Source organism: Mobula hypostoma, chromosome 2 (genome assembly GCF_963921235.1).
Source record: "Mobula hypostoma chromosome 2, sMobHyp1.1, whole genome shotgun sequence".
In the NCBI taxonomy this organism is placed as follows: Eukaryota; Metazoa; Chordata; class Chondrichthyes; order Myliobatiformes; family Myliobatidae; genus Mobula; species Mobula hypostoma.
Genome location: NC_086098.1, coordinates 164,274,419 through 164,301,333, shown reverse-complemented (window position 1 = coordinate 164,301,333; position 26,915 = coordinate 164,274,419). Strand labels below are relative to the sequence as shown.

Below are 26,915 nucleotides of genomic sequence, written 5' to 3'. Positions count from 1 at the left end.
TGGGGAGAGGGAGAGGGTGAAGGGCAGGGGAATGGGGAATGAGGAGTGGGAGGGGTGAAGGGGAGAGGGGAATGGGGAATGAGTGTGAGGGGATTGGGGAGAGGGGAATAAAGAGTGTAAGGGGGTGAAGGTGAGAGGGGAATGGGAAATGAGTGGGAGGGGATCAGGGAGAGGGGGTGAAGGGGAGAGGGGATTGAAGGGTGGGAGGGGATTGTGGAGAGGGAGGGGGTAAAGGGGAGATGGGAATGGGGAATGAGGAATGGGAGGGGTGAAGGGGAGAGGGGAATGGGGAATGAGGAGTGTGAGGGGATTGGGGAGAGGGGAATGAGTGGGGGGGTGGAGAGGGGAAGGGGGAATGAGGAGTGGGAGGGGATCAGGGAGAGAGGGGTGAAGGGGAGAGGGGATTGAAGAGTGGGAGGGGATTGGGGAGAGGGAGGGGGTGAAGGGGATGGGAATGGGGAATGAGGAGTGGGAGGGGTGAAGGGGAGAGGGGAATGGGGAATGAGGAGTGTGAGGGGATTGGGGAGAGGGAGGGGTGAAGGGGAGTGGGGAATAAAGAGTGGGAGGGGGTGAAGGGGAGAGGGGAATGAGGAGTGGGAGGGGTGAAGGGGAGAGGAGAATAATGAGTGGGAGAGTGTGAAGGGGAGAGGGGAATGGGGAATGAGGAGTGGGCAGGGATCGGGGAGGGAGGGGTGAAGAGGAGAGGGGAATGGGGAATGCGTGTGAGGGGATTGGGGAGAGGGAGGGGGTGAAGGGGAGAGGAGAATGAAGAGTGGGAGGAGGTGGAGAGGGGAATGGGGAATGAGGAGTGGGGGGGTGAAGGGGAGAGGGGAATGGGAATGAGGAGAGAGGGAATGGGGAATGAGGAGTGTGAGAGGATTGGGGAGAGGGAGGGTTTAAGGGGAGAGGGGAATGAGGAGTGGGAGGGGATTGGGGAGAGGGAGGGGGTGAAGGGGAATGGGGAATGAGGAGTGGGAGGGGATCGGGTAGAGGGAGGGGGTGAAGGGGAATGGGGAATGAGGAGTGTGAGGGGATTGGGGAGAGGGAGGGGTGAAGGGGAGTGGGGAATAAAGAGTGGGAGGAGGTGAAGGGGAGAGGGGAATGGGGAATGAGGAGTGGGAGGGGTGAAGGGGAGAGGGGAATGATGAGTGGGAGGAGGTGAAGGGGAGAGGGGAATGGGGAATGAGGAGTGGGAGGGGATTGGGGAGAGGGAGGGGTGAAGGGGAGAGGGGAATGAGTGGAAGGGGATCAGGGAGAGGGAGAGGGTGAAGGGGAATGGGGAATGAGGAGTGGGAGGGATTGGGGAGAATGAGGGGCTGAAGGGGAGAGGGGAATGGGGAATGAGGAGTGGGGGGGTGATCGGGAGTGAGGGAGAGGGGAATGGGGAATGAGGAGTGAGGGGATTGTGGAGAGGGAGAGAGTGAAGGGGAGAGGGGAATGAAGAGTGGGAGGGGGTGGAGAGGGGAATGGGGAATGAGGAGTGGGAGGGGATCAGGGAGAGAGGGGGTGAAGGGGAGAGGGGATTGAAGAGTGGGAGGGGATTGGGGAGAGGGAGGGGGTGAAGGGGAGAGGGGAATGGGGAATGAGAAGTGGGAGGGGTGAAGGGGAGAGGGGAATTGGGAATGAGAAGTGTGGGAGAGGGGAATGAGGTGTGGGAGGGGATTGGGGAGAAGGAGGGGGTGAAGGGGAATGGGGAATGAGGAGTGGGAGGGGATCGGGTAGAGAGGGGGTGAAGGGGAGAGGGGATTGAAGAGTGGGAGGGGATTGGGGAGAGGGAGGGGGTGAAGGGGAGGGGAATGGGGAATGAGGACTCGGAGGGATGAAGGGGAGAAGGGAATGGGGAATGAGGAGTGTGAGGGAATTGGGGAGAGGGAGAGGGTGAAGGGCAGGGGAATGGGGAATGAGGAGTGGGAGGGGTGAAGGGGAGAGGGGAATGGGAAATGAGTGGGAGGGGATCAGGGAGAGGGGGTGAAGGGGAGAGGGGATTGAAGGGTGGGAGGGGATTGTGGAGAGGGAGGGGGTAAAGGGGAGATGGGAATGGGGAATGAGGAATGGGAGGGGTGAAGGGGAGAGGGGAATGGGGAATGAGGAGTGTGAGGGGATTGGGGAGAGGGGAATGAGTGGGGGGTGGAGAGGGAAAGGGGGAATGAGGAGTGGGAGGGATCAGGGAGAGAGGGGTGAAGGGGAGAGGGGATTGAAGAGTGGGAGGGGATTGGGGAGAGGGAGGGGGTGAAGGGGATGGGAATGGGGAATGAGGAGTGGGAGGGGTGAAGGGGAGAGGGGAATGGGGAATGAGGAGTGTGAAGGGATTGGGGAGAGGGAGGGGTGAAGGGGAGTGGGGAATAAAGAGTGGGAGGGGGTGAAGGGGAGAGGGGAATGGGGAATGAGGAGTGGGAGGGGTGAAGGGGAGAGGGGAATAATGAGTGGGAGAGTGTGAAGGGGAGAGGGGAATGGGGAATGAGGAGTGGGCAGGGATCGGGGAGGGAGGGGTGAAGAGGAGAGGGGAATGGGGAATGCGTGTGAGGGGATTGGGGAGAGGGAGGGGGTGAAGGGGAGAGGAGAATGAAGAGTGGGAGGAGGTGGAGAGGGGAATGGGGAATGAGGAGTGGGGGGGTGAAGGGGAGAGGGGAATGGGGAATGAGGAGTGTGAGGGGATTGGGGAGAGGGAGGAGGTGAAGGGGAGAGGGGAATAAAGAGTGGGAGGGGGTGGAGATGGGAATGGGGAATGAGGAGTGGGAGAGGATCAGGGAGAGAGGGGGTGAAGGGGAGAGGGGATTGAAGAGTGGGAGGGGATTGGGGAGAGGGAGGGGGTGAAGGGGAGAGGGGAATGGGGAATGAGAAGTGGGAGTGGATTGGGGAGAGGAAGGGGTTAAGGGGAGAAGGGAATAATGAGTGGGAGGGGGTGAAGGGGAGAGGGGAATGAGGAGTGGGAGGGGATTGGGGAAAGGGAGGGGTGAAGGGGAGAGGGGAATGAGTGGAAGGGGATCAGGGAGAGGGAGAGGGTGAAGGGGAATGGGGAATGAGGAGTGGGAGGGATTGGGGAGAATGAGGGGCTGAAGGGGAGAGGGGAATGGGGAATGAGGAGTGGGGGGGGTGATCGGGAGAGGGGAATGGGGAATGAGGAGTGAGGGGTTTGGGGTGAGGGAGAGAGTGAAGGGGAGAGGGGAATGAAGAGTGGTAGGGGGTGGAGAGGGGAAGGGGGAATGAGGAGTGGGAGGGGATCAGGGAGAGAGGGGGTGAAGGGGAGAGGGGATTGAAGAGTGGGAGGGGATTGGGGAGAGGGAGGGGGTGAAGGGGGTGGGGAATGGGGAATGTGGGGAATGTGGAGTGGGGGGGGTGAAGGGGAGAGGGGAATGGGGAATGAGGAGTGAGGGGATTGTGGAGAGGGAGAGAGTGAAGGGGAGAGGGGAATGAAGAGTGGTAGGGGGTGGAGAGGGGAAGGGGGAATGAGGAGTGGGAGGGGATCAGGGAGAGAGGGGGTGAAGGGGAGAGGGGATTGAAGAGTGGGAGGGGATTGGGAAGAGGGAGGGGGTGAAGGGGTGGGAATGGGGAATGAGGAGTGGGAAGGGTGAAGGGGAGAGGGGAATTGGGAATGAGGACTGTGAAGGGATTGGGGAGAGGGGAATGAAGAGTGGGAGGGGGTGGAGAGGGGAATGGGGAATGAGGTGTGGGAGGGGATCAGGGAGAGAGGGGGTGAAGGGGAGAAGGGATTGAAGAGTGGGAGGGGTTGGGGAGAGGGAGGGGGTGAAGGGGAGGGGAATGGGGAATGAGGACTGGGAGGGATGAAGGGAAGAGGGGAATGGGGAATGAGGAGTGTGAGGGAATTGGGGAGAGGGAGAGGGTGAAGGGGAGGGGAATGGGGAATGAGGAGTGGGAGGGGTGAATGGGAGCGGGGAATGGGGAATGAGTGTGAGGTGATTGGGGAGAGAGGAATAAAGAGTGTAAGGGGGTGAAGGTGAGAGGGGAATGGGAAATGAGTGGGAGGGGATCAGGGAGAGGGGGTGAATGGGAGAGGGGATTGAAGGGTGGGAGGGGATTGTGGAGAGGGAGGGGGTAAAGGGAAGATGGGAATGGGGAATGAGGAATGGGAGGGGTGAAGGGGAGAGGGGAATGGGGAATGAGGAGTGTGAGGGGATAGGGGAGAGGGGAATGAGTGGGGGGTGGAGAGGGAAAGGGGGAATGAGGAGTGGGAGGGATCAGGGAGAGAGGGGTGAAGGGGAGAGGGGATTGAAGAGTGGGAGGGGATTGGGGAGAGGGAGGGGGTGAAGGGGATGGGAATGGGGAATGAGGAGTGGGAGGGGTGAAGGGGAGAGGGGAATGGGGAATGAGGAGTGTGAAGGGATTGGGGTGAGGGAGGGGTGAAGGGGAGTGGGGAATAAAGAGTGGGAGGGGGTGAAGGGGAGAGGGTAATGGGGAATGAGGAGTGGGAGGGGTGAAGGGGAGAGGGGAATAATGAGTGGGAGAGTGTGAAGGGGAGAGGGGAATGGGGAATGAGGAGTGGGCAGGGATCGGGGAGGGAGGGGTGAAGAGGAGAGGGGAATGGGGAATGCGTGTGAGGGGATTGGGGAGAGGGAGGGGGTGAAGGGGAGAGGAGAATGAAGAGTGGGAGGAGGTGGAGAGGGGAATGGGGAATGAGGAGTGGGGGGGTGAAGGGGAGAGGGGAATGGGGAATGAGGAGTGTGAGGGGATTGGGGAGAGGGAGGAGGTGAAGGGGAGAGGGGAATAAAGAGTGGGAGGGGGTGGAGATGGGAATGGGGAATGAGGAGTGGGAGAGGATCAGGGAGAGAGGGGGTGAAGGGGAGAGGGGATTGAAGAGTGGGAGGGGATTGGGGAGAGGGAGGGGTTGAAGGGGAGAGGGGTATGGGTAATGAGAAGTGGGAGTGGATTGGGGAGAGGAAGGGGTTAAGGGGAGAAGGGAATAATGAGTGGGAGGGGTGAAGGGGAGAGGGGAATGAGGAGTGGGAGGGGATTGGGGAAAGGGAGGGGTGAAGGGGAGAGGGGAATGAGTGGAAGGGGATCAGGGAGAGGGAGAGGGTGAAGGGGAATGGGGAATGAGGAGTGGGAGGGATTGGGGAGAATGAGGGGCTGAAGGGGAGAGGGAAATGGGGAATGAGGAGTGGGGGGTGTGATCGGGAGAGGGGAATGGGGAATGAGGAGTGAGGGGTTTGGGGAGAGGGAGAGAGTGAAGGGGAGAGGGGAATGAAGAGTGGTAGCGGGTGGAGAGGGGAAGGGGGAATGAGGAGTGGGAGGGGATCAGGGAGAGAGGGGGTGAAGGGGAGAGGGGATTGAAGAGTGGGAGGGGATTGGGGAGAGGGAGGTGGTGAAGGGGGTGGGAATGGGGAATGAGGAGTGGGAGGGGTGAAGGGGAGAGGGGAATTGGGAATGAGGAGTGTGAGGGGATTGGGGAGAGGGGAATGAAGAGTGTGAGGGGGTGGAGAGGGGAATGGGGAATGAGGTGTGGGAGGGGATCAGGGAGAGAGGGGGTGAAGGGGAGAGGGGATTGAAGAGTGGGAGGGGATTGGGGAGAGGGAGGGGGTGAAGGGGAGGGGAATGGGGAATGAGGACTCGGAGGGATGAAGGGGAGAAGGGAATGGGGAATGAGGAGTGTGAGGGAATTGGGGAGAGGGAGAGGGTGAAGGGCAGGGGAATGGGGAATGAGGAGTGGGAGGGGTGAAGGGGAGAGGGGAATGGGAAATGAGTGGGAGGGGATCAGGGAGAGGGGGTGAAGTGGAGAGGGGATTGAAGGGTGGGAGGGGATTGTGGAGAGGGAGGGGGTAAAGGGGAGATGATAATGGGGAATGAGGAATGGGAGGGGTGAAGGGGAGAGGGGAATGGGGAATGAGGAGTGTGAGGGGATTGGGGAGAGGGGAATGAGTGGGGGGTGGAGAGGGAAAGGGGGAATGAGGAGTGGGAGGGATCAGGGAGAGAGGGGTGAAGGGGAGAGGGGATTGAAGAGTGGGAGGGGATTGGGGAGAGGGAGGGGGTGAAGGGGATGGGAATGGGGAATGAGGAGTGGGAGGGGTGAAGGGGAGAGGGGAATGGGGAATGAGGAGTGTGAAGGGATTGGGGAGAGGGAGGGGTGAAGGGGAGTGGGGAATAAAGAGTGGGAGGGGGTGAAGGGGAGAGGGGAATGGGGAATGAGGAGTGGGAGGGGTGAAGGGGAGAGGGGAATAATGAGTGGGAGAGTGTGAAGGGGAGAGGGGAATGGGGAATGAGGAGTGGGCAGGGATCGGGGAGGGAGGGGTGAAGAGGAGAGGGGAATGGGGAATGCGTGTGAGGGGATTGGGGAGAGGGAGGGGGTGAAGGGGAGAGGAGAATGAAGAGTGGGAGGAGGTGGAGAGGGGAATGGGGAATGAGGAGTGGGGGGGTGAAGGGGAGAGGGGAATGGGGAATGAGGAGTGTGAGGGGATTGGGGAGAGGGAGGAGGTGAAGGGGAGAGGGGAATAAAGAGTGGGAGGGGGTGGAGATGGGAATGGGGAATGAGGAGTGGGAGAGGATCAGGGAGAGAGGGGGTGAAGCGGAGAGGGGATTGAAGAGTGGGAGGGGATTGGGGAGAGGGAGGGGGTGAAGGGGAGAGGGGAATGGGGAATGAGAAGTGGGAGTGGATTGGGGAGAGGAAGGGGTTAAGGGGAGAAGGGAATAATGAGTGGGAGGGGGTGAAGGGGAGAGGGGAATGAGGAGTGGGAGGGGATTGGGGAAAGGGAGGGGTGAAGGGGAGAGGGGAATGAGTGGAAGGGGATCAGGGAGAGAGAGAGGGTGAAGGGGAATGGGGAATGAGGAGTGGGAGGGATTGGGGAGAATGAGGGGCTGAAGGGGAGAGGGGAATGGGGAATGAGGAGTGGGGGGGTGATCGGGAGAGGGGAATGGGGAATGAGGAGTGAGGGGTTTGGGGAGAGGGAGAGAGTGAAGGGGAGAGGGGAATGAAGAGTGGTAGCGGGTGGAGAGGGGAAGGGGGAATGAGGAGTGGGAGGGGATCAGGGAGAGAGGGGGTGAAGGGGAGAGGGGATTGAAGAGTGGGAGGGGATTGGGGAGAGGGAGGTGGTGAAGGGGGTGGGAATGGGGAATGAGGAGTGGGTGGGGTGAAGGGGAGAGGGGAATTGGGAATGAGGAGTGTGAGGGGATTGGGGAGAGGGGAATGAAGAGTGTGAGGGGGTGGAGAGGGGAATGGGGAATGAGGTGTGGGAGGGGATCAGGGAGAGAGGGGGTGAAGGAGAGAGGGGATTGAAGAGTGGGAGGTGAGTGGGGAGAGGGAGGGGGAGAAGGGGAGGGGGATGGGGACTGAGGACTCGGAGGGATGAAGGGGAGAAGGGAATGGGGAATGAGGAGTGTGAGGGAATTGGGGAGAGGGAGAGGGTGAAGGGCAGGGGAATGGGGAATGAGGAGTGGGAGGGGTGAAGGGGAGAGGGGAATGGGGAATGAGTGTGAGGGGATTGGGGAGAGGGGAATAAAGAGTGTAAGGGGGTGAAGGTGAGAGGGGAATGGGAAATGAGTGGGAGGGGATCAGGGAGAGGGGGTGAAGGGGAGAGGGGATTGAAGGGTGGGAGGGGATTGTGGAGAGGGAGGGGGTAAAGGGGAGATGATAATGGGGAATGAGGAATGGGAGGGGTGAAGGGGAGAGGGGAATGGGGAATGAGGAGTGTGAGGGGATAGGGGAGAGGGGAATGAGTGGGGGGTGGAGAGGGAAAGGGGGAATGAGGAGTGGGAGGGATCAGGGAGAGAGGGGTGAAGGGGAGAGGGGATTGAAGAGTGGGAGGGGATTGGGGAGAGGGAGGGGGTGAAGGGGATGGGAATGGGGAATGAGGAGTGGGAGGGGTGAAGGGGAGAGGGGAATGGGGAATGAGGAGTGTGAAGGGATTGGGGTGAGGGAGGGGTGAAGGGGAGTGGGGAATAAAGAGTGGGAGGGGGTGAAGGGGAGAGGGTAATGGGGAATGAGGAGTGGGAGGGGTGAAGGGGTGCGGGGAATATTGTGTGGGAGTGTGTGAAGGGGAGAGGGGAATGGGGAATGAGGAGTGGGCAGGGATCGGGGAGGGAGGGGTGAAGAGGAGAGGGGAATGGGGAATGCGTGTGAGGGGATTGGGGAGAGGGAGGGGGTGAAGGGGAGAGGAGAATGAAGAGTGGGAGGAGGTGGAGAGGGGAATGGGGAATGAGGAGTGGGGGGGTGAAGGGGAGAGGGGAATGGGGAATGAGGAGTGTGAGGGGATTGGGGAGAGGGAGGAGGTGAAGGGGAGAGGGGAATAAAGAGTGGGAGGGGGTGGAGATGGGAATGGGGAATGAGGAGTGGGAGAGGATCAGGGAGAGAGGGGGTGAAGCGGAGAGGGGATTGAAGAGTGGGAGGGGATTGGGGAGAGGGAGGGGTTGAAGGGGAGAGGGGTATGGGTAATGAGAAGTGGGAGTGGATTGGGGAGAGGAAGGGGTTAAGGGGAGAAGGGAATAATGAGTGGGAGGGGTGAAGGGGAGAGGGGAATGAGGAGTGGGAGGGGATTGGGGAAAGGGAGGGGTGAAGGGGAGAGGGGAATGAGTGGAAGGGGATCAGGGAGAGGGAGAGGGTGAAGGGGAATGGGGAATGAGGAGTGGGAGGGATTGGGGAGAATGAGGGGCTGAAGGGGAGAGGGAAATGGGGAATGAGGAGTGGGGGGTGTGATCGGGAGAGGGGAATGGGGAATGAGGAGTGAGGGGTTTGGGGAGAGGGAGAGAGTGAAGGGGAGAGGGGAATGAAGAGTGGTAGCGGGTGGAGAGGGGAAGGGGGAATGAGGAGTGGGAGGGGATCAGGGAGAGAGGGGGTGAAGGGGAGAGGGGATTGAAGAGTGGGAGGGGATTGGGGAGAGGGAGGTGGTGAAGGGGGTGGGAATGGGGAATGAGGAGTGGGAGGGGTGAAGGGGAGAGGGGAATTGGGAATGAGGAGTGTGAGGGGATTGGGGAGAGGGGAATGAAGAGTGTGAGGGGGTGGAGAGGGGAATGGGGAATGAGGTGTGGGAGGGGATCAGGGAGAGAGGGGGTGAAGGAGAGAGGGGATTGAAGAGTGGGAGGGGATTGGGGAGAGGGAGGGGGTGAAGGGGAGGGGAATGGGGAATGAGGACTAGGAGGGATGAAGGGGAGAAGGGAATGGGGAATGAGGAGTGTGAGGGAATTGGGGAGAGGGAGAGGGTGAAGGGCAGGGGAATGGGGAATGAGGAGTGGGAGGGGTGAAGGGGAGAGGGGAATGGGGAATGAGTGTGAGGGGATTGGGGAGAGGGGAATTATGAGTGTAAGGGGGTGAAGGTGAGAGGGGAATGGGAAATGAGTGGGAGGGGATCAGGGAGAGGGGGTGAAGGGGAGAGGGGATTGAAGGGTGGGAGGGGATTGTGGAGAGGGAGGGGGTAAAGGGGAGATGGGAATGGGGAATGAGGAGTGTGAGGGGATTGGGGAGAGGGGAATGAGTGGGGGTGTGGAGAGGGGAAGGGGGAATGAGGAGTGGGAGGGGATCAGGGAGAGAGGGGTGAAGGGGAGAGGGGATTGAAGAGTGGGAGGGGATTGGGGAGAGGGAGGGGGTGAAGGGGATGGGAATGGGGAATGAGGAGTGGGAGGGGTGAAGGGGAGAGGGGAATGGGGAATGAGGAGTGTGAAGGGATTGGGGAGAGGAAGGGGTGAAGGGGAGTGGGGAATAAAGAGTGGGAGGGGGTGAAGGGGAGAGGGGAATGGGGAATGAGGAGTGGGAGGGGTGAAGGGGAGAGGGGAATAATGAGTGGGAGAGTGTGAAGGGGAGATGGGAATGGGGAATGAGGAGTGGGCAGGGATCGGGGAGGGAGGGGTGAAGAGGAGAGGGGAATGGGGAATGAGTGTGAGGGGATTGGGGAGAGGGAGGGGGTGAAGGGGAGAGGAGAATGAAGGGTGGGAGGAGGTGGAGAGGGGAATGGGGAATGAGGAGTGGGGGGGTGAAGGGGAGAGGGGAATGGGGAATGAGGAGTGTGAGGGGATTGGGGAGAGGGAGGAGGTGAAGGGGAGAGGGGAATAAAGAGTGGGAGGGGGTGGAGATGGGAATGGGGAATGAGGAGTGGGAGAGGATCAGGGAGAGAGGGGGTGAAGGGGAGAGGGGATTGAAGAGTGGGAGGGGATTGGGGAGAGGGAGGGGTTGAAGGGGAGAGGGGTATGGGTAATGAGAAGTGGGAGTGGATTGGGGAGAGGAAGGGGTTAAGGGGAGAGGGGAATGATGAGTGGGAGGGGGTGAAGGGGAGAGGGGAATGAGGAGTGGGAGGGGATTGGGGAAAGGGAGGGGTGAAGGGGAGAGGGGAATGATTGGAAGGGGATCAGGGAGAGGGAGAGGGTGAAGGGGAATGGGGAATGAGGAGTGGGAGGGATTGGGGAGAATGAGGGGCTGAAGGGGAGAGGGGAATGGGGAATGAGGAGTGTGTGGGGATTGGGGAGAGGGGAATGAAGAGTGGGAGGGGATCAGGGAGATAAGGGGTGAAGGGGAGAGGGGATTGAAGAGTGGGAGGGGATTGGGGAGAGGGAGGGGGTGAAGGGGAGAGGGGAATGGGGAATGAGAAGTGGGAGAGGATTGGGGAGAGGAAGGGGTTAAGGGGAGAGGGGAATGATGAGTGGGAGGGGGTGAAGGGGAGAGGGGAATGAGGAGTGGGGGGTGAAGGGGAGAGGGGAATGAGTGGAAGGGGATCAGGGAGAGGGAGAGGGTGAAGGGGAATGGGGAATGAGGAGTGGGAGGGATTGGGGAGAGGGAGGGGCTGAAGGGGAGAGGGGAATGGGGAATGAGGAGTGTGTGGGGATTGGAGAGAGGGGAATGAAGAGTGGGAGGGGATCAGGGAGAGAAGGGGTGAAGGGGAGAGGGGATTGAGGAGAGGGAGGGGGTGAAGGGGAGGGGGATGGGGAATGAGGAGAGGGAGGGGATTGGGGAGAGGAAGGGGTTAAGGGAAGAGGGGAATGAAGAGTGGGAGGGGTGAAGGGGAGAGGGGAATGAGGAGTGGGAGTTGATTGGGGAAAGGGAGGGTTGAAGGGGAGAGGGGAATGAGTGGAAGGGGATCAGGGAGAGGGAGGGGGTGAAGGGGAATGGGTAATGAGGAGTGGGAGGGGATTGGGAAGAAGGAAGGGGTGAAGGGGAGAGGGTAATGGGGAAAGGAGTGTGGGGGGATTGGGGAGAGGGAGGGGGTGAAGGTGAGAGGGGAATGAAGAGTGGGGGGATCAGGGAGAGAAGGGGTGAAGGGGAGAGGGGATTGAAGAGTGGGAGGGGATTGAGGAGAGGGAGGGGGATGGGTAATGAGGAGTGGGAGGGGTGAAGGGGAGAGGGGAATGGGGAATGAGGAGTGTGAGGGGATTGGGGAGAGGGAGGAGGTGAAGGGGAGAGGGGAATAAAGAGTGGGAGGGGGTGGAGATGGGAATGAGGAATGAGGAGTGGGAGAGGATCAGGGAGAGAGGGGTGAAGGGGAGAGGGGATTGAAGAGTGGGAGGGGATTGGGGAGAGGGAGGGGGTGAAGGGGAGAGGGGAATGGGGAATGAGAAGTGGGAGGGGATTGGGGAGAGGAAGGGGTTAAGGGGAGAGGGGAATGATGAGTGGGAGGGGGTGAAGGGGAGAGGGGAATGATGAGTGGGAGGGGATTGGGGAAAGGGAGGGGTGAAGGGGAGAGGGGAATGAGTGGAAGGGGATCAGGGAGAGGGTGAAGGGGAATGGGGAATGAGGAGTGGGAGGGATTGGGGAGAGGGGAATGGGGAATGAGGAGTGTGTGGCGATTGGGGAGAGGGGAATGAAGAGTGGGAGGGGATCAGGGAGAGAAGGGGTGAAGGGGAGAGGTTATTGAAGAGTGGGAGGGGATTGGGGAGAGAAGGGGGATGGGGAATGAGGAGTGGGGGGGTGAAGGGGAGAGGGGAATGGGGAATGAGGTGTGTGAGGGGATTGGGGAGAGGGAGGGGGTGAAGGGGAGAGGGGATTGAAGAGTGGGAGGGGAGAGGGAGGGGGTGAAGGGGAGGGGAATGGGGAATAAGGAGTGGGAGGGGTGAAGGGGAGAGGGGAATGGGGAATGAGGAGTGTGAGGGGATTGGGGAGAGGGGAATGAAGAGTGGGAGGGGGTGGAGATGGGAATGGGGAATGAGGAGTGGGAGGGGATCAGGGAGAGAGGGGGTGAAGGGGAGAGGGGATTGAAGAGTGGGAGGGGATTGGGGAGAGGGAGGGGGTGAAGGGGAGGGGAATGGGGAATGAGGAGTGGGAGGGTTGAAGGGAAGAGGGGAATGGGGAATGAGTGTGAGGGGATTGGGGGGAGGGGAATAAAGAGTGGAAGGGGGTGAAGGGGAGAGGGGAATGGGAAATGAGGAGTGGGAGGGGATCAGGGAGAGAGGGGGTGAAGGGGAGAGGGGATTGTAGGGTGGGAGGGGACTGGGGAGAGGGAGGGGGTGAAGGGGAGAGGGGAATGGGGAATGAGGAGTGGGGGGGTGATCGGGAGAGGGGAATGGGGAATGAGGAGTGAGGGGATTGTGGAGAGGGAGAGAGTGAAGGGGAGAGGGGAATGAAGAGTGGTAGGGGGTGGAGAGGGGAAGGGGGAATGAGGAGTGGGAGGGGATCAGGGAGAGAGGGGGTGAAGGGGAGAGGGGATTGAAGAGTGGGAGGGGATTGGGGAGAGGGAGGGGGTGAAGGGGGTGGGAATGGGGAATGAGGAGTGGGAGGGGTGAAGGGGAGAGGGGAATTGGGAATGAGGAGTGTGAGGGGATTGGGGAGAGGGGAATGAAGAGTGTGAGGGGGTGGAGAGGGGAATGGGGAATGAGGTGTGGGAGGGGATCAGGGAGAGAGGGGGTGAAGGAGAGAGGGGATTGAAGAGTGGGAGGGGATTGGGGAGAGGGAGGGGGTGAAGGGGAGGGGAATGGGGAATGAGGACTCGGAGGGATGAAGGGGAGAAGGGAATGGGGAATGAGGAGTGTGAGGGAATTGGGGAGAGGGAGAGGGTGAAGGGCAGGGGAATGGGGAATGAGGAGTGGGAGGGGTGAAGGGGAGAGGGGAATGGGGAATGAGTGTGAGGGGATTGGGGAGAGGGGAATAAAGAGTGTAAGGGGGTGAAGGTGAGAGGGGAATGGGAAATGAGTGGGAGGGGATCAGGGAGAGGGGGTGAAGGGGAGAGGGGAATGAAGGGTGGGAGGGGATTGTGGAGAGGGAGGGGGTAAAGGGGAGATGATAATGGGGAATGAGGAATGGGAGGGGTGAAGGGGAGAGGGGAATGGGGAATGAGGAGTGTGAGGGGATTGGGGAGAGGGGAATGAGTGGGGGGTGGAGAGGGGAAGGGGGAATGAGGAGTGGGAGGGATCAGGGAGAGAGGGGTGAAGGGGAGAGGGGATTGAAGAGTGGGAGGGGATTGGGGAGAGGGAGGGGGTGAAGGGGATGGGAATGGGGAATGAGGAGTGGGAGGGGTGAAGGGGAGAGGGGAATGGGGAATGAGGAGTGTGAAGGGATTGGGGAGAGGGAGGGGTGAAAGGGAGTGGGGAATAAAGAGTGGGAGGGGGTGAAGGGGAGAGGGGAATGGGGAATGAGGAGTGGGAGGGGTGAAGGGGAGAGGGGAATAATGAGTGGGAGAGTGTGAAGGGGAGAGGGGAATGGGGAATGAGGAGTGGGCAGGGATCGGGGAGGGAGGGGTGAAGAGGAGAGGGGAATGGGGAATGCGTGTGAGGGGATTGGGGAGAGGGAGGGGGTGAAGGGGAGAGGAGAATGAAGAGTGGGAGGAGGTGGAGAGGGGAATGGGGAATGAGGAGTGGGGGGGGTGAAGGGGAGAGGGGAATGGGGAATGAGGAGTGTGAGGGGATTGGGGAGAGGGAGGAGGTGTAGGGGAGAGGGGAATAAAGAGTGGGAGGGGGTGGAGATGGGAATGGGGAATGAGGAGTGGGAGAGGATCAGGGAGAGAGGGGGTGAAGGGGAGAGGGGATTGAAGAGTGGGAGGGGATTGGGGAGAGGGAGGGGTTGAAGGGGAGAGGGGTATAGGTAATGAGAAGTGGGAGTGGATTGCGGAGAGGAAGGGGTTAAGGGGAGAAGGGAATGATGAGTGGGAGGGGGTGAAGGGGAGAGGGGAATGAGGAGTGGGAGGGGATTGGGGAAAGGGAGGGGTGAAGGGGAGAGGGGAATGAGTGGAAGGGGATCAGGGAGAGGGAGAGGGTGAAGGGGAATGGGGAATGAGGAGTGGGAGGGATTGGGGAGAATGAGGGGCTGAAGGGGAGAGGGGAATGGGGAATGAGGAGTGGGGGGGGTGATCGGGAGAGGGGAATGGGGAATGAGGAGTGAGGGGATTGGGGAGAGGGAGAGAGTGAAGGGGAGAGGGGAATGAAGAGTGGTAGCGGGTGGAGAGGGGAAGGGGGAATGAGGAGTGGGAGGGGATCAGGGAGAGAGGGGGTGAAGGGGAGAGGGGATTGAAGAGTGGGAGGGGATTGGGGAGAGGGAGGGGGTGAAGGGGGTGGGAATGGGGAATGAGGAGTGGGAGGGGTGAAGGGGAGAGGGGAATTGGGAATGAGGAGTGTGAGGGGATTGGGGAGAGGGGAATGAAGAGTGTGAGGGGGTGGAGAGGGGAATGGGGAATGAGGTGTGGGAGGGGATCAGGGAGAGAGGGGGTGAAGGAGAGAGGGGATTGAAGAGTGGGAGGGGATTGGGGAGAGGGAGGGGGTGAAGGGGAGGGGAATGGGGAATGAGGACTAGGAGGGATGAAGGGGAGAAGGGAATGGGGAATGAGGAGTGTGAGGGAATTGGGGAGAGGGAGAGGGTGAAGGGCAGGGGAATGGGGAATGAGGAGTGGGAGGGGTGAAGGGGAGAGGGGAATGGGGAATGAGTGTGAGGGGATTGGGGAGAGGGGAATAAAGAGTGTAAGGGGGTGAAGGTGAGAGGGGAATGGGAAATGAGTGGGAGGGGATCAGGGAGAGGGGGTGAAGGGGAGAGGGGATTGAAGGCTGGGAGGGGATTGTGGAGAGGGAGGGGGTAAAGGGGAGATGGGAATGGGGAATGAGGAGTGTGAGGGGATTGGGGAGAGGGGAATGAGTGGGGGGGTGGAGAGGGGAAGGGGGAATGAGGAGTGGGAGGGGATCAGGGAGAGAGGGGTGAAGGGGAGAGGGGATTGAAGAGTGGGAGGGGATTGGGGAGAGGGAGGGGGTGAAGGGGATGGGAATGGGGAATGAGGAGTGGGAGGGGTGAAGGGGAGAGGGGAATGGGGAATGAGGAGTGTGAAGGGATTGGGGAGAGGAAGGGGTGAAGGGGAGTGGGGAATAAAGAGTGGGAGGGGGTGAAGGGGAGAGGGGAATGGGGAATGAGGAGTGGGAGGGGTGAAGGGGAGAGGGGAATAATGAGTGGGAGAGTGTGAAGGGGAGAGGGGAATGGGGAATGAGGAGTGGGCAGGGATCGGGGAGGGAGGGGTGAAGAGGAGAGGGGAATGGGGAATGAGTGTTAGGGGATTGGGGAGAGGGAGGGGGTGAAGGGGAGAGGAGAATGAAGAGTGGGAGGAGGTGGAGAGGGGAATGGGGAATGAGGAGTGGGGGGGTGAAGGGGAGAGGGGAATGGGGAATGAGGAGTGTGAGGGGATTGGGGAGAGGGAGGAGGTGAAGGGGAGAGGGGAATAAAGAGTGGGAGGGGGTGGAGATGGGAATGGGGAATGAGGAGTGGGAGAGGATCAGGGAGAGAGGGGGTGAAGGGGAGAGGGGATTGAAGAGTGGGAGGGGATTGGGGAGCGGGAGGGGTTGAAGGGGAGAGGGGTATGGGTAATGAGAAGTGGGAGTGGATTGGGGAGAGGAAGGGGTTAAGGGGAGAGGGGAATGATGAGTGGGAGGGGGTGAAGGGGAGAGGGGAATGAGGAGTGGGAGGGGATTGGGGAAAGGGAGGGGTGAAGGGGAGAGGGGAATGATTGGAAGGGGATCAGGGAGAGGGTGAAGGGGAATGGGGAATGAGGAGTGGGAGGGATTGGGGAGAATGAGGGGCTGAAGGGGAGAGGGGAATGGGGAATGAGGAGTGTGTGGGGATTGGGGAGAGGGGAATGAAGAGTGGGAGGGGATCAGGGAGATAAGGGGTGATTGAAGAGTGGGAGGGGATTGGGGAGAGGGAGGGGGTGAAGGGGAGAGGGGAATGGGGAATGAGAAGTGGGAGGGGATTGGGGAGAGGAAGGGGTTAAGGGGAGAGGGGAATGATGAGTGGGAGGGGGTGAAGGGGAGAGGGGAATGAGGAGTGGGGGGGTGAAGGGGAGAGGGGAATGAGTGGAAGGGGATCAGGGAGAGGGAGAGGGTGAAGGGGAATGGGGAATGAGGAGTGGGAGGGATTGGGGAGAGGGAGGGGCTGAAGGGGAGAGGGGAATGGGGAATGAGGAGTGTGTGGGGATTGGAGAGAGGGGAATGAAGAGTGGGAGGGGATCAGGGAGAGAAGGGGTGAAGGGGAGAGGGGATTGAGGAGAGGGAGGGGGTGAAGGGGAGGGGGATGGGGAATGAGGAGTGGGAGGGGATTGGGGAGAGGGAGGGGGTGAAGGGGAGAGGGGAATAAAGAGTGGGAGGGGTGAAGGGGAGAGGGGAATGGGGAATGTGTGGGAGGGGATCAGGGAGAGAGGGAGTGAAGGTGAGAGGGGATTGAAGAGTGGGAGGGGATTGGGGAGAGGGAGTGGGTGAAGGGGAGGGGAATGGGGAATGAGTGGGAGGGGTGAAGGGGAGAGGGGAATGGGGAATGAGGAGTGTGAGGGGATTAGGGAGAGAAGGGGAGTGGGGATTGAAGGGTGGGAGGGGATTGGGGAGAGGGAGGGGTGAAGGGGAGAGGGGAATGAGGAGTGACAGGGGATCGGGGAGAGGGAGGGGGTGAAGGGGAGAGGGGGTTGGGGGAGAGGGGTGAAGGGAAGAGGGGAATGGGGAGAGGGAAACTGGGAGAAAGGGACGGGATAAGGGGGAACAGGGAGATGGGAATGGGAGATGAAGGGGTGAAGGGGAGAGAGTAGAAGGGAGGGGTGAGAGGTGGGTGGGGGAGAGAGAGCAGGAGGGTGGGTGATCAGGAGAGGGAGAGGGTGAAGTTGGGGAGGGGGATCAGAGAGAGGGGGAGATGGGAATGGGGAGAGTAAGGAGCAAATGGGGAAGGGGAAATGTGGAGAGTGAGGGGAGTGAAAGGGACAGGGGAAGTCAGTGGAGAGGGAAACAATGCGGTGGGCGAAGTGGGAAAGAGGAACGGGGAGAGGAAATAGGGTTCGGGGAGACGAGGAAGAGAATGAGGAAGGAGAATGGAATAGCAAAGAGAGAATGGAAAGTGGAAATGGGGAGAGGTGGGAAGAGGGGAAAGTGGAGGAGGGAGAAGAGGAGATAGGTGCTTGGCAGAGGGCAAAATAGGGGAAAGTGAGCAGATGGGGGAGGGGGTTAGAGGGAAGCCATGGGTGGAAGTGAGAGAAGAGTGGGGAGGGGAAAGGGAGGAGGGGTGAGGGGGAGTAGGGAAGATGTGGAGGGATAAAGGGGAAATGGTGGAGGGAGGGGGAAGAGGGATGTGAGGGGCAAGGGGAAAGGAAGTGGGGGGTGGAAGAAGAACAGGGGAGGGAGAGAGGGTGAAGGAGTAGGGGAAATGAATGAGGAATGAAGGGGGAACAGGAGAGAGATGGAGTTGGGAAGGGGAGGAGGAGCAGAGAGCAGACAGGCGAGGGAGGGGAACAGAGGGATTGAACAAGAGGTGTGGAGCACTGCAGTTAAAAGGTGGCAGTGTAACCTTCATGTTAGAAGCCCCTGTTATTGCAGATAATCGGCTGCTGTTTATTACAGGACATAGCGGCAAATGATTGACAAAAACTTCGTAGTAACCCCAGATATTGTCATTTATAGATAAATAATTTATTGATCCCAAAAGTAATTGCTGTGTCACAATAGCATTATATGTGCACAAAAGAGAAGTAAGAAAAAATAAATAAATAAATTACCTCAACTAGTCTTAACAGGAGGGTGTCATCACTTCCCCAGCTACCGGTTGACTCATTATGAAGCCCAATGGCCAAGGTAAGAATGACCACAAATAGCACTCTTTGGAACACCACAGTTGTTTTAGTCCATTACAAAATGACCCCTGTATAATCTACAGACTGTAACCCCTATATAATCTACAGTCTGTAACCCTTGTATAATCTACAGTCTGTAACCCCTGTATAATCTACAGACTGACCCCTGTATAATCTACAGACTGTCCCTCCTTAATCTACAGACTGTAACCCCTGTATAATCTACAGACTGTCCCTCCTTAATCTACAGATTGTAACCCCTGTATAATCTACAGTCTGTATCCTCTGTATAATCTACAGACTGTAACCCCTGTATAATCTACAGACTGTAACCCCTGTGTAATCTACAGTCTGTATCCCCTGTATGATCTACAGACTGTAACTCCTGCATAATCTACAGACTGTCCCCTGCATAATCTACAGACTGTAACCCCTATATCATCTACAGTCTGTAGGAAAGGTGTCGTCTAGTTCAGGAGGAGGTGAGAGCAGTAGTGGAGGAGATAGCCTGCAAGGCGGTGGGAATGAAGCAACAGGGAGCTTGGACAAGATGGGAGAATGCAGTTGAGAGGAAAGTGACCTGGGCTGATCTTTGGAAAGCCGAACCACACCGCATCCAATTTCTCATCCAGGCAGTGTATGATGTGCTTCCAACCCATCAAACCTGCACACATGGGGCAAGGCAGAGTCATCTGTGTGCCCACTGTGCTCCAAGTGAGGAACTCTGGAGCACATCCTCAGCGGCTGTGCAAGGGCACTTGGTGAGGACGGTACAGGTGGAGGCATGATCAGGTCCTGAAGACCATTGCTGAAGCCGTCAGTGCAGGAGTTGAGTGGGCGAAGCGGTCCCAACCCTCCAAGCAGACCATTGCCTTTGTCAGAGCTGGGGAGCAGCCAATACCTGCCAAAAGAACATCTGCAGGCATTCTGACCTCTGCAAGGAACTGGCAGCTGTTGGTGGACCTCGAAGGGCAGCTGAAGTTCCCCAACCATATCGCAGCCACCACCCTGCTATCAGACATTGTCCTAGTGTCTGAGTCTACTAAGCAAGTGGTGCTGCTGGAGCTGACAGTCCCATGGGAAGATAGCTTGGAAGAGGCCTTTGAAAGGAAGCTGTCCATGTACGCAGGACTGGTCAGCAACTGTCAGCAGGCTGGATGGAGAGCGAGGTGTCTCCCAGTGGAGGTTGGTTGTAGGGGATTCATAGCCCGTTCTTTAGTTAGGGCCTTCAGCAGTTTGGGCATCGAGGGAGAGAGGAAGAGGAGAGCCATCCGCAGTACCACCAATGCGGCAGAGAGGGCCTCAAGATGGCTGTGGCTCAAAAGAGGGGAGCCATGGATTCATAAGTAGCTAGCCATCTGGACACAAGCTGGGGTCTGATCAGCCCCGGCTGGGTCACCTGGAGGAGGTTGTATGATGTTGAAAGACCCGAAACACCCGATGATTCCAGGAACATCACTGAAGATGTGTCCAGAAGCATCAATAGATGTATGTACACAGATTCTATAGACTTTATCTCCACTGTAGTATACAGCACTGCATCCTGGAAATATACATTACTGTTTAACATAGTGCCCATGTTGTACAGTTACACTGAAACTATATTAGGTGTTGAATTGGGCCTTTTGTCCCATTGTGTCTGCTCTGCCAATTCCACATGGCTGATCCAATTTTCCTCTCAGCCGGTGTCTCCTGCCTTCTCCCTGTATGCCTTCATGCTCTGATCAATCAAAATCTATCAACCTCTGTCTTAAATATACATAAAGACTTGTCCTCCAAACCCTTGTGTACATTACCAGAATCTTTTTCACCATGTCTGTACAACAGGCAACTGCAAATTCTTCTTGGGAACTGCAGTGTATCCCACAGGGATTGGCAAATTCCATGCTTATTCTAAGAATAGCAATCCCTGTGAATCCCACTGGGAATATTGGTCTCTGTTCACTGTGGGAGTGTTGCTCCATGGGTGTTAGAGAGGAGAGCGCCCTCTGTACATGTCACTGAGTACAGCAGGCTCTGTGAACATTGTGGGAACTAACTGATTTAGTGCATAGCAGCCCCTATGCATACTGTGATTATATTGAGGAACAGTCTTCACTGTGTGTGTTAGTGTCAAATAGCTGTTCTATTGTCTATTACAGAACATCGTTCCCTCAGTCATGTGCTGAAGACTTTTGACTCAGGTAGTACATATTGACTGGGTCTCCCATACTGTAGGAAGACTAGATGGGATGGAGGTTGTCAAATGAACTCAGGAAAGTTTCCTTCATCAGTCATATAAGTCCCAAAGAAAGGGTGTGTGACTTGATTTGTATTTAGGGAGTGAGGCAGGGCAGGTAACAGAAGTTTGTGTAGGGAAACATTTTGCATCTAGTAATCATTATGCCATGAGTTTCAAAGAAAATACGGAAAAAGGTAGGTCTGCTCCAAGGGTTGAGATTCTAATTTGGAGAAAGACCAGTTTTGGTGGTATCAGAAAGGATCTGACAAGTATGGATTGGGACCAACTGCTTTCTGGCAAAAGTGTGCTTGGTAAGTGGAAGGCTTCACCTCTCAGAATAAAAGATAAATATAACAGGTGTAGGGAACCTTGTTTTCAAGAGATATTGAGGCCCTGGTTAAGAAATAAAAAGGAGGTGCATAGCATATATAGGCAGATAGGAACAAATGAAGTGCTTATGGAGTACAAGAATTGCAAGAGAATTCTCAAGAAAATAAACAGGAGGGCAAAAAGACAACCATGACTGAATCCCATGTGGGTCAAATCTGAAGTACCAATGATGAGTTGTCCCTTCCCGTGGCTTTTAAATGTCTGGTTATCTCCCATGGGTCTGCAGGTCCTAGAGAGGTTCTGGCCGTTGAGAGGGCAGGGAATGAAACCTCATTAACAAAAAGATGAGGAGGAGTGACGGGATGTTTCAAAGCTGAGTCTTGACTTGGGAATCACCTCCTTAGAATATAGGGTCCCCCAGATAGAGAAGAGGAATATCTTTGGAGGGTGATGAATCATTGGAATTCTCTATCCTGGACTCAGTCAGGATGTCGAGAAAAATGGTGGGCAGAACACCAGCATTGACCCAGATGCCAACAAGGGTGAGTTGTTGCAGTCTCCCGGGATGGATTTGTGGATCAGTGTGTTGTGGACCAGACTCCATTCAATGCCAGAAGGAGGCTGGCTGGACTGTTGAAAGGGACACTAGGAAAGGCTGACAGCAACACGTTGCTGAGTCTGACCCCAGGGAAGGTATGAGGGTGTGAGGGACACATGTTGGGAACCTCCATTGATGGAGGACAGGTGTTGGCAGAATCTGAGTTACAGAGGCTACAACGAATATACTTTCCTCATCAGGAAAAGAGATTTGACCATGAATTAAAGCAGATATTAAAGAGAATCATATCTTAAGTGGCTTAAAGCTGCCAATTTGATGAGCCAAACGTTCAAAGTAAAATTATTACTAAAATACCAATATGTCTGGGTGGAGATACCAAAGGAGGTGTAAGGTGCTCCTTCCCTCCACTAACCTGTAGGTCACCCTTAGACAAGGTGTGGCACCTGCTTAGCCCCTGATCAGGGTCACATTAAGCCATGGGAGCTGGTGGTGGATGATTACATGAGCAGCTGGTGCAGATCACAAGTCCTGGTTATGCAACCACTGACACCAGGCAGACAATCTCTGAAGAGTATTGATAATGGCTGGGGTCACCTGTCTGTTAAAGACACTGACAAGAAGAAGGCAATGGCAAACCACTTTTTTTAAACAAAACTTGAAATACATTTACTTATTTTCATAACATGCCTATTATTATTTTATTGAATTACACCATCAATGTGAACTTCATTAGTGTGTCTTGTACACAATGAAAGACACTTCCCCAATTGTTAAATTCTGTAACAACACAAATCCTTGTATTGTAAATACCCTTAAATAAAATTAATTTCTCAAAATTGATGTGAAAATATCTGGAAACTTTATCTTCGCCTGGTGCCCACAGAACCTCTTTAACTGCAAAATGATTTCAGAAGGTAAAAGGATCAAACAAGACATTGCACACAAGTAAAATTAAATTTTTTAAAACCTCTTCATTTATCACTTAATAAATATTTGATACCACACTAATTTTCTAAGGTGTATGTATTGTCATTATTTCTGCAGTATATGCAAGTTCTGTATCATTGCTCCATTAGAGTTGGATTGCTAATATCCTGTTTTTCCTCTGAAACGAGTTCTGTTAACCAGCATTGACTTCTTACATTCAAAGAAAGTTAGCTGTAAAGCCTGCCAATGTCCTTCTTTCATGCACTGCTTTGGTGTCTTTCCTTCCTTGAGCACACAGCCGAGTCCCAGTAACCAAGACCTCAGGTCTTCCTCCACCCCCGAACAAGGTGCACCGTCCTCCTCTTTGTCCTCATAATACTCATAATACTTTGGCATCACGACAGGCCGAACATGCACTTGCTGAACCCTCTGAATATTCCCGAAGGGACTCACAGACCACCACCAACCTGGGTACTCGACAACCCGTTCCCTCGCCTTGCTAGGGAGATTTGTCCCCACCCCGGGCACACTGAATTCGGCAAACTAGTTCTGTGGAAAGATTTGCCAAGAACAATTATGGTCATGGAAAGACCATGATCGCCCACATTATTCGAAGCAGCACATAACAAACAAATAAATAAACATAAATGTTGCCATCAAGCACCCTGAGATTCGTTTTCTTGCAGGCATTCACAGTAAATACAAAGAAGCACAATCAATCATTGAAAGACCTCACTCAACAGGACAAACAACCAATGTGCAAAAGTCAACAAACTGCGCAAATACAAAAAAATTAATAGTAAATAAATAAGCAATAAATATTGAGAACATGAGATGAAGAGTCCTTGAAAGTGAATCCATTGATTCTGGGAACATTTCAATGATGGGGCAGGTGAAATTGAATCAAGTTATCCCCTTCATTCAAGAGTCTGATGGTTGAGGGGTAATAACTGTTCCTGAAACGCCATCCCCTTCTCGCAATTCTTGCAAAAACGCCATCCCCTTCTCGCAATTCTTGCAAAAACGCCATCCCCTTCTCGCAATTCCTCCGTCTCCACCATATCTGCTCTCAGGATGAGGCTTTTCATTCCAGGACAAGGGAGATGTCCTCCTTTTTTAAAGAAAGGGGCTTCCCATCCTCCACTATCAACTCTGCTCTTAAACGCATCTCCCCCATTTCACGTACATCTGCTCTCACTCCATCCTCCCACCACCCCACTAGAAATAGGGTTCCCCTGGTCCTCACCTACCACCCCACCAGACTCCGGGTCCAACATATTATTCTCCGTAACTTCCGCCACCTCCAACGGGATCCCACCACTAAGCACATCTTTCCCTCCCCCCATCTCTCTGCATTCCGCAGGGATCGCTCCCTACGCAACTCCCTTGTCCATTTGTCCCCCCCCATCCCTCCCCACTGATCTCCCTCCTGGCACTTATCCGTGTAAGCGGAATAAGTGCTACACATGCCCTTACACTTCCTCCCTTACCACCATTCAGGGCCCCAAACAGTCCTTCCAGGTGAGGCAACACTTCACCTGTGAGTCGACTGGGGTGATATACTGCGTCCGGTGCTCCCGATGTGGCCTTTTATATATTGGCGAGACCCGACGCAGACTGGGAGACCGCTTTGCTGAACATCTACGCTCTGTCCACCAGAGAAAGCAGGATCTCCCAGTGGCCACACATTTTAATTCCACATCCCATTCCCATTCTGACATGTCTATCCATGGCCTCCTCTACTGTAAAGATGAAGACACACTCAGGTTGGAGGAACAACACCTTATATTCCGTCTGGGTAGCCTCCAACCTGATGGCATGAACATCGACTTCTCTAACTTCCGCTAAGGCCCCAACTCCCCCTCGTACCCCATCTGTTACTTATTTTTATGCACACATTCTTTCTCTCACTCTCCTTTTTCTCCCTCTGTCCCTCTGAACATACCTCTTGCCCATCCTCTGGGTCCCCCCCCCGCCCCCCCGTCTTTCTTCCCGGACCTCCTGTCCCATGATCCTCTCGTATCCCCTTTTGCCTATCACCTGTCCAGCTCTTGGCTCTATCCCTCCCCCTCCCCCTCCAACTTTCAAATCCATTACTCACTCTTCCTTCAGTTAGTCCTGATGAAGGGTCTCGACCTGAAACATCGACTGCACCTCTTCCTACAGATGCTGCCTGGCCTGCTGCGTTCACCAGTAACTTTGATGTGTGTTGCTTGAATTTCCAGCATCTGCAGAATTCCTGTTGTTTGTTGAACCTGGTGGTGTGAGTTCTGAGACTCCTGTACCTCCTTCCTGATGGCACCAGTGAGAAGAGAGCATAGCCTGGGTGGTGGGTAAGTACACAATAGATCAGCTATTTAATGTGCTAAGTGATAGGAAGTCTGGTTTGCAAGCTAATTTGAATTTATTAACAATGGCCCAAATTGCTTAAACCTATACTGTAGTTGCCTGGATTGATGCAGGCCAATTAGCACATCCCCATTAGCTTAACGTTTGCTTGATGCATATGCAATGGTCTCATGGTCACCATTTTGAAAACCTAATCTCTTAGTCTGTGGACAACAGGAATTCTGCAGATGCTGGAAATTCAAGCAACACACATAAAAGTTGCTGGTGAACGCATGTTGCATGTAACTTTGTAGGTTGTTATCAGCCAAAATTGCCTGTATGGGAACAACTTTTTCAAAGAGAGGCTGATGAGTTTTACTCGGAGTACTGTGCTCAGTTCTGCTCACCTCACTACAGGAAGGATGTGGAAACTATAGAAAGGGTGCAGAGGAGATTTACAAGGATGTTGCCTGGATTGGGGAGCATGCCCTATGAGAATAGGTTGAGTGAACTCAGCCTTTTCTCCTTGGAGCGATGGAGGATGAGAGGTGACCTGATAGAGGTGTATAAGATGACCGGGGGCATTGATTGTGTGGATAGTCAGAGGCTTTTTCCCAGGGCTGAAATGGCTAACACAAGAGGGGCTGTCTGATTGTTGACCAAGACATTCCTCTGGTGTAAACAGGATTCTTAAAAGCAGGTAAACGGAGATGAGGAACTGAAAAATGTTTGAAAGGGACAATCTTCCAGGACGCAAGAGGAAACTGACAAGCTCTTCCATCGGAGACGTTGAGATGTCCGTAATTAAGGTCTATTCGATCACTGGTAAGATGGTGCCTGCATACAATTCTCCTTTGGTTGACATCTGGATAAATCATGAAACCACATATTTAACTGTGTCTTTACGTTTGATTTCCAACATGGATGTGATTTTGGAGCTGTTGGACCCTGAGATTTGCTGTTTGGAGATCGTTTGGGTATTCCAGCTCTGCAGTTTCCAACAGGATTCCTGGAGGCAGAAGCAGCATGCAGGAACCTTGTGGTGAGAAGGCATGAGCTGATGTGCGACTCCATTTTGCTGATTGAAGTGACAAGGGAGATTGAAACATTGAGGCGAATGCAGAAGATGAACACTGGCTGCCTGCCTTTTATCACTGTTGGGATCGCTCTGAAACCGGAGAGAGGAGATTGCCTTTTGATGACTATGGGATTGCTCTGAAACCGGAGAGAGAGGAGAGACTGTGTCATGGTCCGGTCTGTGAGGTTCGCATTCCGGTTCACGGTCTGGTCCGTCAATCCGTATTCCAGGTTTTCCATTGTTCTGTTGGGTGCTCTAATTGAGGCACATGATTCTTGTTTGGGCAGACACATAAATACCTCCGGAGACCAGTGCTTGGCTGCTGGATTATTCCTGTTGAAACCCTTCTCTGCCCCTGCCTCCTGAAGCCTTGCCTGCAACCTCACCTATTCTTGCTGTCAAGTTCTTCTGCTGGAGCAAGACCAGAGCCTTGCTGTGTCTAGATTGGAACTGTCTTTTGTTGTTTGGAACTCTCTCTGTGTCCATGCCTTTGCTAGGTAGGTCTAGCTGTTTTGCTGCTACCTTGTGCTGGGAACTGTCTTGTTGTGTTCAGCATTCTGTGTATGAGTCCTGGCCCTATGTCCTGTCTCCCAAGACAAAGGTTCTGTGTTCTAGTCCTGCCAAGACTGAGTCTCTGTGTTTCCTGTTCTTTCAAGACCAAGTCAAGGCTTTGGGGTCTTGCCCTGTTCTTGTACTTCATCCTGCCCCCATGTCCAGACCTGTTGCCTTGCCATGTCTTGTCCTCGCCTAGATCTGGAGTCCAAGCCCGAGTCAAGACCCAGGTTCTGGGTCCCTGTCCAGTCTCTGGCTTGGAGTCCTTGTCCAGGCTCCTAGTTCCTTGTCCAGGTCCTGCTTTCCTAGTCTAGTCCTAGCCCAGGCCCTGAATCCTAGCCTCGTCCAGGGCCTGTGTCTTGTCCAGTGTCCTTTCTTCTCCACTTCCCTTGCTTGCTTGACTCACCTAGTCCTGTTCCTAGTACTTCAGTGTCTGTGTCTTGCATTTGGGTCTGCTCCTAGTGCCCCCGCTATGACAGACTGCCTTCTGATCACTGGTGGGATTGCTCTGTACGGCAGAGGGAAAGGCCTGGAAATTTTTACCCAGGTTTTTGGTGTTTTGGAGATGGACTTAGACTGTAGAATTTTTCCAGTCTTCGTCTTTTATGTTGTGTTTTTGCCCAACCTTTCTCATTTTCTTGGTGCAGGGAGAGGGATTTGGGGGGTTGAGGATTGTGCTGCTGTTCTTTTAGTTTCGTGATGATCCGGAGAAGAATTTGAGTTGCATACTTTAATAATGAACCTTTGAGCCAAAGCTGGGATTAGGGAAAATTCAGAGGTTGTTGAGGTGAGTACAAAAGGAGGGAAGAGGTTATTACTTACACATTTATGGATTGAATGTACTAGGCTGAATAACTACCAGTTCAGAATGAAATGTGTATGATGTGGACCTTTTATTTAACAAGAAACGATGCAGCATGAGGTGTGAAGGGAACATCTAATTGCGAAATTGTGATCTTTGGGACAGACACAGCTTAACAT

At 55.4% G+C, this 26,915-nt stretch overlaps 1 protein-coding gene and 1 long non-coding RNA gene across 2 annotated transcripts in view; one reads left to right on the top strand and one right to left on the bottom strand.

The window, feature by feature from the left end:
* The window catches only part of LOC134342638 (uncharacterized), a 35,786-nt gene extending 11,516 nt beyond the window's left edge, over nt 1-24,270 (top strand). The window contains exons 2-3 of the long non-coding RNA XR_010017063.1: nt 17,905-17,940; nt 24,202-24,270. This is a non-coding gene — a long non-coding RNA (uncharacterized LOC134342638). The remainder of the gene's footprint in view (nt 1-17,904; nt 17,941-24,201) is intronic.
* LOC134359879 (cytochrome c oxidase assembly factor 5-like) lies at nt 22,136-22,372 on the bottom strand. The gene has a single exon (XM_063073673.1). The coding sequence runs from the start codon at nt 22,370-22,372 to the stop codon at nt 22,136-22,138; it is 237 nt and encodes a 78-aa protein (XP_062929743.1).
* Nucleotides 24,271-26,915: the final 2,645 nt, after the last annotated feature.